Source organism: Equus przewalskii, chromosome 16 (assembly GCF_037783145.1).
Source record: "Equus przewalskii isolate Varuska chromosome 16, EquPr2, whole genome shotgun sequence".
NCBI classification, from domain to species: Eukaryota; Metazoa; Chordata; class Mammalia; order Perissodactyla; family Equidae; genus Equus; species Equus przewalskii.
The window spans coordinates 63,943,098-63,957,623 of record NC_091846.1 but is presented as its reverse complement, the minus strand read 5'-3'; the positions used below and the strand labels follow the sequence as shown (position 1 = coordinate 63,957,623).

Here is a 14,526-nt window from a genome sequence, read left to right as displayed (position 1 = left end):
CAACTATGTACCGGGGGGGCTTTGGGGAGAAAAAGGAAAAAATAAAATCTTTAAAAAAAAAAATAGCCTTTCACACAGAAAATGAATCCTGGCTAATTGACCACAGACATTCACTCCAGAATCATACAACACTTCTAAGTCAGATCTTGAACTATAGTTACTTAAAATTAACTCACTCCATCCAAAGGCTAGAAAAAAGACAATGTTTGTATCTATGAGATAAGAAGAAGTTGTTTTAAAAATAATCATGTTGATGCTTACAAATTAGTCCTCCATTTTTCTGGTAAGGAAATTCTCTACAACGTTGTGTCAGAACATTTGTGTCAAACTGCTGTGTTTTGCCAAAGAGATAAATTTCCCAGTCAAAACAATTAATTAGAAGCTATTAATGATGCCTTCCAAGATTTAAGAAGTCATTGTAAGAAGAGAGAAACTGAAGGAAAAAAAAAAAAATATCCCAAAGACCAAGATGCAGGTTTAATGATCTTCGTTTGGGAATTTTGCCTCGAATTCCTTCACTTTTCTGCAATCATTTCACCAACTCTAAATCACTCAATTAACAGACCACAGGGAGACTTCAGATTTATGAAGAGCTTAAACTTAAAACACAATTCTTGCTTTTTCTCTTAACGTGTTTAGTCCTTGGAATATTTTATTCTGAGTACAAAAAATAGTTTGGGGGCTGAAAGTCTTCAGCACCCAAATAGTCTTAGTAGATCTATTTCTGGTTTAGTTAGCTACAGACATCTGGTAATCATTAGGTGAGAAAGTTCATTGGCAAAATACTTCAATCCCTGAGTAATAAATGATTTGAGAAAAAATTGCTCAGCTTCTTTTAAACCAAGACTACATATCTGCATATCTATATCTATCTATCTGTCTGTCTATCTTTCTGTCTGTCTCTCTACCCGTCTGTCTATCTATTAGAAGGCGGTTTCCAGATGTCAGCATGGGATTTATGCCTTGAGTAGATTAGGGCTAATGAAACTTAGGTCAGACAAGCCAATATCTGCATAGAATAGTTAACATTCCACGGTAACATGACCACAAACTACATCACAAACCCACAGCAGCTGCTCTGCAAACAAACGTTGATCATGAAGAAATCAGAGGGAGAAAGATTTCAGTGTTGCAGAATACATCCCTCACCACGTCTGGAAAAAAACTAAAGGTCATATTCTACTGGTGGTTTGTCCGTGATGCCAACCTTCACCATGAAGCACAGTAGCTCTGCGTAGACAAAGACTTCAGACTGAGACAGTCAGGGAAGGAGAAAGGGTAAGTGCCCTCGCCGGGCATTTGTTAATGCCATCCTCTGAGAAACAGGAAGGAGTCAGGAGCAAACTCTCCTGTGGCTTTTTAGACACTTTTCTAGAAAATATTCCCTTATCTTACTGGAACATCCTCAAACCAAAATACACACATCTAAATGTTATTCACGGTCAGGTAGAATCAATATAAACAATCAGGAATGCTGCATATATCAATCCAGGCTTTGAATTTCTTACCTCATGTTTCTCAAAAGCTGGCTGCACGTTTCATTCCTCAACAAAAGCAAAGGCTTCAATTCGAAAATTCAAAGCCTCTGTGACTAAACTTACCTTTTTTTTTTACAACTAAAATCTATCTGCTCGAGAATATATGGAATATATATTTATTTTTTGTAGTTATGTATATTTTACAGACTTTCTCAGGTGATCGTAGTTCCTCTTGCTATTCCATCTAGCCAATTCCTTATTAATCCACTTTTGGGGCTCTAGTTCCTTTGGTATCTGGAGCATTGTTGATTTTCAATAAAAAAACTTGTTTTTAACATTAGAGTTATACGCCCTTTGTATTATTAAATCCCTTGTGATTATCCCTTTTAGAATCTTCCTGCAAATAATATTTCTATATGCTCAAATAAACATTTTAAGAATCGATAGTTTAAAAATGGACGACCATGGATTTTACAAATAGTGCCATAGGGGAACATTTTTAAGGGTAGACACAGTCTTTATGCCAAGACGTAAATATTGAGGAGATCAAATGGAAAAAAAAATTTGGTAGGATAGTACCAATAGTTGTGAAAAATATGTGGCTCTTTGGTACAGCCCTGCAGTAAGAAAGTAGTGTCTGGCAATAATCTTTGTACAAATATGGCCCTGTTTGAGTGATGTAGTACCGGATGCTGTTATATATTGTTTTTACCCAATCTATCTCTTAAAGTAATCATCTTTCAGTTTATTTGTTGGACTGATCTCATAAATTGGCAAGTCTATCTCACAAGAGTAGTTGAATGTCAAGAAAGAATTTAAACAAAGGCAGATATACTCTACACAGGAAATAGCCAATGTTTAAAGACAGCAGTGGAGAAAGATCCTTGCGTTAAAGGTTTAGAGACATCCTCAAGCAAAAGCGCAAATGTGTATTAGTGATTTATCTTTCTCATAAGCCCAACACAATACATGGCATTGAATTACAAAGCTAATGGATAACAAAAGGAATTCTCCTCCAGAGTCTGTACTTTGTATTCATTAGTCCTCCCTAATCCATGTCTACAGGTGTCAGCAAAAGGTTCTTCTTTCACTATTAAGGAATTTGGCCACTTTGACAAAAATGACAAAGAAGAAATGCCAGGTGTTGGTGTTCTGAGGAACAACTTGTCTCCACTTGCAGGCCCCATTAAGACTGTCACCTTGTCACTTCCTAGAGGATTATAACCTCCGGATGGACTGTTTCATGAGTATTTATCAACCTTAAAACTCTGATCAGAAATGCCAAGTGGTCATGGTTACAAGACACCTGTTTTTGCACCATTCCTAATAAAAGTTTCTCTGCTATATTGCTGATAAATATTAACATTATGTTCCAAACAACACGGAATGGCTTGAAATCCTGTCTTCTATCACACAAAGCAAGGAAAAACCAAAACAGAATTAAGCTTTGACATTTAGCTGATTTCTCTAAGAGCAAGGATCACTATAAGTGAGAACTTTCACTTTGATTTTTTTTTTTTAAACATTTGGTTTAAAAACAGAGTAAAAGAGGAAGATGAATTAGAAAGACAGCAGATTTGCAATTACCTTGGAAACTCGGTTTGCAACTTCTCTGCCCACAGTCAGCCCCTGGACAAATGTTCGAGCAGCAATGAAGGCCCGGGTGACCTGAATTTTCAGTTTCCGGGGTACATCTCCAAATGGCTTCAGCTGGTCTGTGTATTTGCTCACACATTCCAGGTAGTCCTCACTGAAATGATACTGTGGGTTTATCAGCTGAAACATCCGTTCCAGGAGCCGAGCCCAGAAGTCATTGAGCATCTCCTCCAGATTCACATTGCCCCCAGTGTAGTATCTCTTCAGCTCTGTGAAGAGGTCCTGGAACACTTCCGAATTCTGCATGTATAGCATTCCATAGGTCCGTACAAACATATCATTTAGTGACTTTTCTGCATTCTCCAGGAGTTCTCGGAAAAATTCTGCAAATAAAATAAGAAAGCAGCCATAAATTAGTAAGATCTAGAAAGTCTAAAGCATCTACTTACTAAAAACAACTACCTTTAATGGTCATTTTCTTTTCTTCTTCTTTTTTCTTTCTTTCTGTCTTTTTTTTTTCTTTTTACTGAGGAAGACTGGCCCTGAGCTAACATCCGTGACCATCTTCCTCTACTTTATATGTGGGACGCCTACCACAGCATGGTTTGCCACAGGGTGCCATGTGCGCACCCAAGATCTGGGCCGGAACCCTGGGCCAGCGAAGCAGAACATGCACACTTAACCGCTGCACCACTGGACTGGCCCCAAATGGTCATTATCATAGAAAAGTGTTTCCTGTGATTAAGGTATCACTGAACTGATAATAACAATATTTTAAATGAGATTTGACCTACAACTATGATCTTCTATGAGTCAAAGAAAACAGAAGACTACATGATTTCCATCTGAAAAACATCCATAAATATCAAACTTTACTCTTTTAATGTTTGTCCAAAGTAGCTCAATTATTTTTTCATTTATTGTTAAATATTAGAAAATCCTATAATTTGATATAAACAAATCAAAGTATGTTGCAAAGTACTGTCATTAACATAATAACAAATGCATGCCGATAAAAACATTTGCTCCAGCCTATTTACAAATCTGTTCCAAAACTAAATTCAATTAAATTACTTTTATTTGGAATAGTCCATAAATGGGAAATTCAAATTAATGTAATATTTTGGACTCTTTGTAGCGGGTACATATAGCAATAAATTATCAGTGTTCAGAGACTCATAATGCAATTAAATTCACTTAATACCAAAGCTATAATGAACATAATTTAGGTTGTCATAAAGAATCAGAAAGTTATGAAGTACCTTGCATTATCATTATAAATATAAACTATAATTTTGTAAAACTTGAATAAAATGAAGGCAATTGGGCTTTCTGGTTAAGAGGTTCTAAATGAAAAAGATGATACCAAGAAATGAACTGTTCTATTCTGCAACAGCACTTGAACGTTACTAGGATCACTTATAGGTCACAAAAGATAAGACGGGAATTAATGTCGCTGGGTCCTGTTAGCCTCATTGGCCCTCCTATTGGGTTCCCTCGAGAGATAATTCATGTGTGTAGGACACCTATCCATTTGCACAAATGAACCTGGGTACAGAAAGCTCAATTTTTATCCTATTTGGAGAATGTAATTTGGGGGGTGAAGAGGCCAAGTAAAGATAATGCTCTTAAGGTTATAAATCCAAGTTCCCCACAACAGAGTAACTCTGCTTTACCTTCCATAGTTTCCTTTTATTCCCTGAAGCTATATCCCCTCTCAGCTAATGCAGGGACAATCAAGTCCTGGACACCTCAAGGAATCTAATCCAAGTAGGAATAAAGGAAAAAAGAAAAAACTCTTCTCTTTCTAGAGCCTTGGGGAGCTTTCTCCTGAGACACAGAGGGAAAAAGCGATGAATCTCCATAGATACTGTAGAAGCTACACTTCATTTCTGCATCACCAGAAGTCGCCTGAACAAGAATTTGATTTAGTTACTTCAATTCTGAAGCATTGAACCACTGTCTTGATAATTAAGTGATGTCTATAATAATGATGATTATTTTATATTTGTTTTCAAATAAACCCAAAGCACTGAAGCTTAAAGAGAACTCTGTTCACATGCTTGCCCTTGTATTAGGAAAGAATACACTTTCCTAAATATAGAAATTCTCTTGCTGCAGTGGCAGCAAAAACTGAGGGATTATCTAAAAGTCTTAGCTTACAAAACCTGTGTGAGTTTGGCCAAATATTTCTTATTTTAATTTTCCCCAAATTTAAACCAGGCTAAATATTATTAAACCTCCCTTATCTTCAAGGATTCATTAAGGAAAACCAGTGTTGAAGAAGATAGGGCAAAATTTTCAAAATTGTGAAAGGATCAATTAATCAAAATACTTATATATGCTATATGTCAACGTTATTTATGATTTTATGAAATTAGGAGCACTTCAGAAATATTAGTCACCTAGTTTGTCCTAAAATGGAAACTATATTAAGTTATTAATATTAATACTAAAGTATAAGAATATCACAGTAAATCCTTTTAATCTTGAAAGCAAGAATGAAAATAGCTTGGCCTTGTTGATATAGGAGCAGGGTGAAAGATATTATAGATTGCAAAAGAAACTAGAAAAGAATGGAAAAATCACTGAATTGAAAAATACTAATATAATGAGACTGGAAAGTGGATTCTAATCATGAGCTCAGGACAGCCTATTCATTTATCTTCTTTTTGAGGTCAATTATTTTGTTGGACTCAGGAATTAAAGCTTAATTTATTGAATACACAGTACTGCCTTCAGGAATGAATAGTTGGTAATCAATAGTGTGGTCTGGATTTGCAAAGAGCTAAAAAAAAAAAAAAGAAGAAAAAAATCTTCTGGTCCCCATTGCTCTCCAAAGACTTGAGGTATAAATGCTTCTTTATAGGTATGAAAATTTTACTTTTTTCTTTTACTTAAGGCAATATTTCTTAAGCTTTTCCCCTCCTGACATGGGAATATGAAATATTGGGCTTATGTCCACATTGAAGCTGAACGGTTAAAATCAGATCGCCTATTTCACTGTCTTGTGGTTTGTTTCCTTATGCCTAAATTAGTATTCATAATTGGATATAAAAAACAAGTTATCATATACCGATAAATGTAACTTAAGAAAATTTCATTAGATTTCAAGATTAAATTTGTGTCTAAGGATGTGTCATTGTCTCAAAAGTTTGCTACCAGCTTCACTGGTCCTCAGAAGTCGAGTTAATATTCCTTGTTCAAAATCATTATATGCTTTAGTGATCTCATAGTCAAAGTTAATATTTGGTATTGAAAGATGCTAATGTATCAGGCAATTGTGACAAATGTTGCTACCTTAAGGCACATTGATCTTAGATCTTATGAAAGACGGTGATCCAAAGTACTGAGGCAAAACTAATGTCCTCTAAAAATAAGTATACTCATTTCATTTTTAGCATGCCCAGAGACTTAGAATTCCACCTTCTGAAGGATGACTCTTTGAACAAAGTATTTTATGCTTGCATGAAAACTGTTTCCCAGCAAGCTGAACAAGATAAAGATTTGGAGACAGTTAGCAGACCCATTCTGCTGATCACGTATTATGCCCAAACAGCACACAGAACAAAGTTGAAGGGCAATACAAGGAAAAACAATCTCAATGCAACTCTTTGTTTAATCAAAGAGAGCAAACCTTACATTGGATAAAGTCTTCAGTCTACAAAAATCCTCATCTGCAAGAAACAGTTTGGCAGAAAAAAACATTTTTGATTTTTTTTTCTTCCCCAATCACAAAATATACATCAAAGGTGGTTGCTTAGGGCTCAGTTATACTTCATAGGTGCACAAAAGAACTTTTTCCAGCCAGCATTAGCCTCTGGGAGGATTTTATTCATCTAGAGGGGAGATCTGGATGCAGACATCTGTTTGCTGCGGGGCAGACTGCCTCAAGTGGCCGAATAATCTTGTAGATAAAAACCACCATCACTGTTCCAAAAGCAGAAAGAAAGTGTGCATGCTGCCTGATCACTTGGAGAGGCCTCTTCAGGGGCAAAAATCAACTCTTAGGAGACAAGAAGTGCCCTCAGGATATCTGAGAAAGGCTTCAAATGAAGCTTCCATATGAATGGATCAGAACGTAAGGTGCACACAGGGCCAAGGGGAAATGCAAGCAAGAGAGGAAAGGCAGACTAGAGGCTCTCTAGGAATTTGCAGTCCACATGAAACAACCAAAGCTTCTCCTAATCAAGCTGGAAATGTGTTGTTAATACTATAGGCAGATTGGGTTTAGAGACTGTATTAAGCATTGTATAGCATTTCTCTAGAAATTGTAGAATTTTCCTTTCCTATTGCCATGCTCTCCAAAATACTTCTCATTGAAAGCACATTTAAATTGAGTGTTTCAGGATGGTGGCATAAATCCATATAATCACAGAACTCAGTGAGTGAAAAACTTTGGTCACTAGGTAGTGGAGATTATATCTATGTGGGATTACAGAAAGCACTTTTCGTACCAGGGGAGGCTGGGGTACCAAATTTGCTTCCCTAAACCCATGGATTTCTGTTGAGTGTATTTCTCTCCTAATCTCTTTCTTTCTACCCTCCTCCCACAAAAGCATGCTCAATCAGTTCGGTCAGCCCAGAACCCAAGCTGTGGCTAAGGAATGATCCAGAGGAGCTGGCATGGAGGGTATAATGGTTTGGAAAGCTGATTTCCTGTAATGGTTGTGATTCGTAGACACAGTAAAGCTGCCACATTGCCTCCCCATGCCTTTTTCAAGTTCAAGTGAATAAGAGTGTCCTTTCTTATTCAGAACACACCCGTTAGCTTTCAGATATATCTTTTGAGATGATTTCTCCTTTCAAAAGTCTCCTTGCTTACATAATAACCTAATATGGCCATCAGGAAAATGCAGAGTTAATGAGGAACATTAATGGAGGAAGAACCACAGCATCACTTACTCTCTTCTGTGTTGGACTTTGAGAGCACATGGTCTCTCTGTCTTATCTCTTCCCACTCCCCAGGAGGTGAGACCTTGTAAGAAGAGCTAAGGACTTGTGTAGCTCATGGAGTCCTAGCCACATGAAGTGTCACCCTTGGCAAGTCGTAGCTTCTGTCAAATGATGGTTGAATGCAGTCCTCGGCATCAGGGGTCTCAGCCTCAGCACTGTTGACATCTGAAGCTGGACAATCTTTGCGGTGTGGATGGCTGTCCTGTGCATTGTAGGATATTAAGTAGTATCCCTGGCTTCTACCTACTAGATGCCAAAGGCATATCTTTCCCCAAGTAGTGACAATCGAACATGTCTCCGGACCTTATCAAATGTCCCCAGGGGGACAAAATCACTCTCACTCTACCCATTGAGAGCCGTTCTTCTACAGATAAATTCCAGAGACCTACAAATAGGAGAGCAAAACAATCTGAGAAATGGCCGGCACATTTCTAGACCTCATCAAACCCACAATTTCTTTATGAGATACATTTAGGAGCTGTGCCTTAAATGAAAGGAGCTGAAACACAGGTTATATTCATGGGTAAGATTCGTGGTTCCTAATATAACCATTTCCATATATGATGCCTGTCATATGGGCCAAAAAAGCGGTGAAAAGTGAGTGAAAGAATAGATGGATGAACATGAGCATTCACTTAAATACATCCTGACTCCCTCTGGTCTGGGCTTCTCTTAGAGAGTGGTAACTCTGTGGACTCATCTCGGAGGGAGAGAGATGTTACAAACCACATCTTAGAACAAGACATAGCCCATCTGCCCTCCTGTCATTCTCCATCCTCTCATACATTTTTACACATATAGACATTCATATCTTCCGAAGCTCCAAGTTCATGTGCATTTATACATAAAATGCCCAGTGGCCTCTGTTGAAAAACATGTTGGTCATCAAGACTGCTCTAACAGACACTCACTTCCTCTCCAGACAGCTCCACTTGTCCTAAGCCGCGCTTTGCCAGGCTTCATTAGTGCCTCTCCGGCTGCTGGCCCTGCTGGGCCTTGATCGACCTCATAGCCCATGATCTGACCAAGCTGACCGCGTTCAAGTTTGCTCACATACTTCATTTAAGCAACACCCAACATGCTCCATATCAGTTAATTCCCAAACCACTTTTGAGTCTCACGCATTGCAGTAAAGCCTTCTTCCATTCAATAGCTGGTCTGTTGTATTGAATAAACTCAGTGTGGAACTTTGCTTTGTTTTTGTTCCTGTTGTCAATAAAGAAGACTATACTATCTTTTATTTCTTCAAAATACAAGTTTAAAAATTACATAAAGGACAAAGGGGAAGAAGTATTTTGAAGAGATACCTTACTATATTGTCTCAGTATTTTTTCCTAACCATCAGTTACATAGTTGTATAAGAAACAGACCCTCAGTACCCATTTTTTAAAATTATGGGGTTGAAATTACATAAAATTATTTTCAAAATAACAATTTATTCAAAAAGGGAGAAATCAGAATCTGTAATTATTGTGAGACAATGTTGCTTATAAGCAAAAATTCATTTGTGATTTGCCACTTCTTTATCTTTTAATTTATACTTTCTTATGCTCTCTGCATGTGTATGTTTTCATAGGTTAAGTTTATTATACTATACTAAGTATTATGATTTATTTAGTCAGTTCATCCCAGGAATTAATAGAAGGCTATATAATTTCAAAGTGACCTAATAGTAATCTACATCTTTCCTGTTTGAGGGATAATTATGACCAAATTTCTCTCCCCTAAGTAAGAGCCCCCTACACTCACAGGGACAAACTGATTTAGAATGTACTCAATATGGCAGCAGAATATCTTTATGACTTCCATTTGTCTCTGCTACATGTTAGGAGAAAATTAAAGAGACCAAATCTTAAATGAAGATGAAAAATGGATTTGAAACAGCAAATGATGCTAATTTTAAGCACAAGTAGAGATAGCACCTAAGAAAGTTGCCTGATGTTTAATGGGTGTCATACGCAATGTCAGACACTGTGTTATGGGCTTTATATTCAATGTACGCAAATCAGATATTCATATATTTAGTTTGCAGATGAGGACACTGAGGCTCAGAAATGGGAAGCCAGTTGCCCTAGACCACTGAACAAGCACGCAACCCAGAGCTTCAAACTACTCTGGACAAGGAAGAGTTCTAAGAAAGAACAGGACAGTGGGCTGGCTTTGCAGTTTATCTTAAGTCAAATCTCCACGCTGCAATTTGAATAATTAATGGAAAATATAATAAACTCTTAGGCCACTGGGTAAAACTATATTTAAATATAAATTGCAAACTGCATTCTAAAGTAAAACATTATTTACTAAAAATAATATTCATATGTGATTATTTTTTCCAGTGACACTAATTAGTTGATGTAGATAATTGAGACTGGAGAGCAGACTCAAATCTCAAGGATTGGTGTATCTTTCTCAAAGAGGTGACTTCCACCAGAAGAAAATCAGTCACACAGCCTGGGAATATAGATACAGCGTATAGAACAGTGACTAGCACACAAAAAGATGCTAAAAATATTTGCTAAAAATGTGCCTCATTATATGGTATATGTACACATATACTGTATATATCATTTTATAATATGTATGTATTACCAAAAATATACATATAAGCAAATATATTCACTATACATTTAAATGTTTGAATAAAATCAAAAAACAAAAACACAACAATGACAAAGAAGAATATGCCACAGAGATGTTATGTAGTTCAAAATGTCCAAAATAGTTAATATCTACCCCTTTACAGAAAAACTTTAACAATGTTTGGCATAAAGGGTCAAAATCCTAGGTGAAATGTTTGAGGATGAATTAATTTAACAAAATGTATCACCCCTTTAATTTCTTGTAGGTAGGAAGAGAATTTAATTGCTAGCCTGTTATCTCTAAGTAGTAGAGTAAAAGTTCCTTCTCTCGATTATTTTTATCTTATATGTTAAAATTCACTCTGAGAGCTCTGCAGCCCATTCATCTCTTCATATTCCCTTGCAAGGTAACCAAAGTCCAAAAGAAAATTCTTAAATCACTTAAATGATTTAGAGGATTTAGGTGACTTTAGTGATTTTAAAGTAGACACTCCTAAACTTCTCTAAGGTTAGGGTCTAATGAGTCCCTGAAGAATTTTACAACAAGAAAATTTCACAATAAACCTGGCATACAAAATAGACAGTATAGAAATGAAAAACGAAAAGAAAAAAATAACATCTTACTGGTGATACCAGATGAAGGTAATAAATATATACATTTTAACTCCTTTTTTTAACTTTCTCTTCATGATAATTAATGAAAATAGAAATTTAAACTATCTTTTAACACCTTACAAAGCCCTACAACAAGATACAATGCTCATCACAAATCTAGGAGAATTATTTTCAGAAAATAATAAATACATCAGCTGTTAAAAATACTACAATACATAATTCAAAAATTCCTCACTATATTAATCCAAATGTTATTTTTATTATATTACTCCTATTGTGTGTTGAAAACTCTTATAAGTAAGGTATAAAGAAGGGGAAATATAAGAGTTCTGAGGAAATACTCCTAACCTATAAATCAAGAAAACCAAGGATACAATAATGGATTTTTAAATGCATTATTCAGCTCAATTAGACATCCCATTTTATATTCTTCCAATGTATTTAATCTAATTGACCAGACTTTTCCATGAAGAAATTTTAATGAAAAGTCATCAGTTTACAACCATGAGTATTTGTTAAAAATAATCAATACCTTGCAACAAAGTCCTTCAGTTTAATACCATTATAGTCAGCCAAAGAGACCAAATACCAGATTTTTCAGAACTGGGTGTGTAATTCATGGGCAAAAAGGAAAGTCACCTGGAGAGCAGCACTATGTTATTTGTTGATACTCGGAGATTTGAAACAATAAAGCAGTTTATAGAAATTCTTGGCTTGAACTCACATTTCACAAGGTTAACCGTTTTCTATACTTAGTGATCCCTTACATGTTAGATTGATAACTGTTTTATTTCTTGGTAGGTTATTTCTCCAGAAGATATCTTTTAAAGTAAGAAAGACTGATTATGCTATTTATGTTCACAAGGTGGTATAGATAAACTATTAATTCCAGGAATCATGAATCAAGTTTGCTGACCGTTGCTGCCAAAAGCAAACAACTGTTTTGAGCCTGCAGATGATATTCCCATTTCACCCTAAGCAACCTATATGAAATTAAAAGCTGAGATGCTTTCAGAGTTCAGTTTCATCATTGCACAGCTCCTTAGCTTTGGCCTACAGACAGCGCCCTTTAGGCCTTGCTCATGACCCTGCTTCCATTTTACTTTCAAAGATGACATTACCCACAGCGTGGGGTGTCTGTTTAATCCATCTGGCACCTAAACTACAGACCTGAAAATCATTTCCAAAGTTTTGTTTTCCTCAACTGAAAAAAAACAGTTAGGTTTCCAAATTGGGATAGTATATTACTCTGCTCACAAACCCAGTTCTTTCCCAAGTTCTCCTTTCTTCTTCCCCCAACTACTTTTGGGCCACGGGGTAGAAAAACTCCTCCAATACCAAACTCTCAGTCAACTCTGGGAAGTGGGGCCAAAGCTAATCTGCAAGTGAAAAGTCAGTGATAAGGACCTGGGGTTACTGGAACAAGAGATTGTATAGGCTTTTAAGGAGAGTGAGGAGAGCAGCCAAATGGAATTTGCTTCTTCCTCTCTTCTACACAGAATTCAATGGTTCTTACTGTTGGCTGCCCATTAAAATCACTTTGAATAATCTTGATGCCCCAACTGCATTCCAGACTAATTAAATCATAATCTCTGGGAGTGGGATGCAGGTATCAGTATATCTTCAAGCTCTTCAAGTGAACCCAATGTACAGCCAAGACTGAGAATCATTGCCGCTCTTCTTTGTCCTCCAGTACTTTCATTTTAATCAACACGTGAAGGAGGAAGGATGATGGAGGGAGGAGCCATATTAGATATCATGAAAGCCCCAATTCTCTTCTTCTCCTTTACTTACTTTCCCTTCTCTCTTTTCTCCCAATAGACAATTAATGTTCTGGTCTTTGGAAGAGAGAATTGCATTGGTCAAAGAGGTGTCAGGAGTATGTGAGTAGCACTGGGAGTGATACTAGGGGATAAGAATGTATAGTCTCTTTTCCTTTCTCCTCCATCCAGTCTCTTTCTCCTTTCCCACCGCTTAACACTCCCTCTAGTCTCTTTTTCCTTTGCCACCACTTACTGGACAATGGGCTTGTCCCATGGTGAGGAAAGGAAGGGTGAGCACAGATAGAAGGAGAAACAGGGTTTGATAATGCCCCAGCTCATTAATGCCGAAGGGAAAGGGAATGCCCATCACAGTCTAACTAAGGCATCATTTAAGGAGATAACTTCTTGTTCTCAGACGAGAAAACAAGAAGTTGAATTTATTGGGAAATTCTGAGTTGTGAAAGCACAATTAAACATAAAAGTTTTTACAAAAGTATTATACCTTAATTTAACACTAACTTATTAAGTCATACCCTTTCTGGCCCATCAAAAACCTGCAATATCAAAAATACGTGGGAAGTCCTGTAATAAAAAGTTTACTTTGCTTAACAGATGTAAAAACGAAAGCAAAAGTCAGTACAAAGTATGAGTTCTAAAAAATAAATCAAATAGTAACATATTCATGTATTCTGCTATATTCTTACCTTCATTGTTGAGTTGTTTTTAGATACCTACATTTTGTAAAAGAAGAATTTTAGCTTCTTTGATATCTATTACTGAAGTTACCTTTTTGTAAAGAAAAAGTGAAATGCAGGACCCTCCCAGAGCAAACACTAATAAAAGGTAATAGTTTAATTTCAAAGATAAGGTCAAAGATCTGTGTACAAAGATATTCCTCTTATTATTTTCATTAGTAAAAAAGGGAAACAATTTGAAAAGCCCAAAAGAAGAACACAGGCACACTATAAAATATTATGTTGTATTTATAATTTTTAAAAAACTATTTAAAAGCTAACACTTACTATGCACTAACTATGAGTTAGCTACAGTTCCAAGGGCTTCACATATGTTAACTAATTTAATCTTCTCAACAACCCTATGAGGTAGTTATTATTATTATTTGAGTTTTGGATTTGGGGCAACAGAGGTACAGAAAAGTAGCTTCCAAGGTCCATAGCTAACAGGTGATAGAGCTGGGATTACAAACCCCGGGCAGTCAGGCTTCAGCTATACTGCCTACAGATTCCATGAAGAGTGAAACTTACACAATTTAGAGGGCTCTTTTTAACAAACATAACACAAAATTACAAACACAAAATTAGGTATAGGACCTTGGAAAGGCTCTATTCAAGTGATTGGTCTTGAAACATAAACTTCAGCACATTCACAGAAAATCTACCTTCAATATAAGAGGTGATGACGGAAAACGCTAAGAAAGCAAATGATACAACAGTATATATATCCAGTACAACCCCAATTTTGTAAAAGAAAAAGAAAAAAGAATAAATACACACATTGAGAAAAATAAAAAACATACTATAT

At 36.3% G+C, this 14,526-nt stretch overlaps 1 protein-coding gene across 2 annotated transcripts in view; it reads right to left on the bottom strand.

The window, feature by feature from the left end:
• Positions 1-14,526, bottom strand: part of GPC6 (glypican 6) — a 1,030,865-nt gene that overhangs the window by 501,679 nt on the left and 514,660 nt on the right. For both annotated transcript variants that reach the window (XM_070579058.1, XM_070579059.1), the window contains exon 3: positions 3,066-3,457. In XM_070579058.1, coding sequence (XP_070435159.1) covers positions 3,066-3,457 — 392 coding nt within the window. The remainder of the gene's footprint in view (positions 1-3,065; positions 3,458-14,526) is intronic.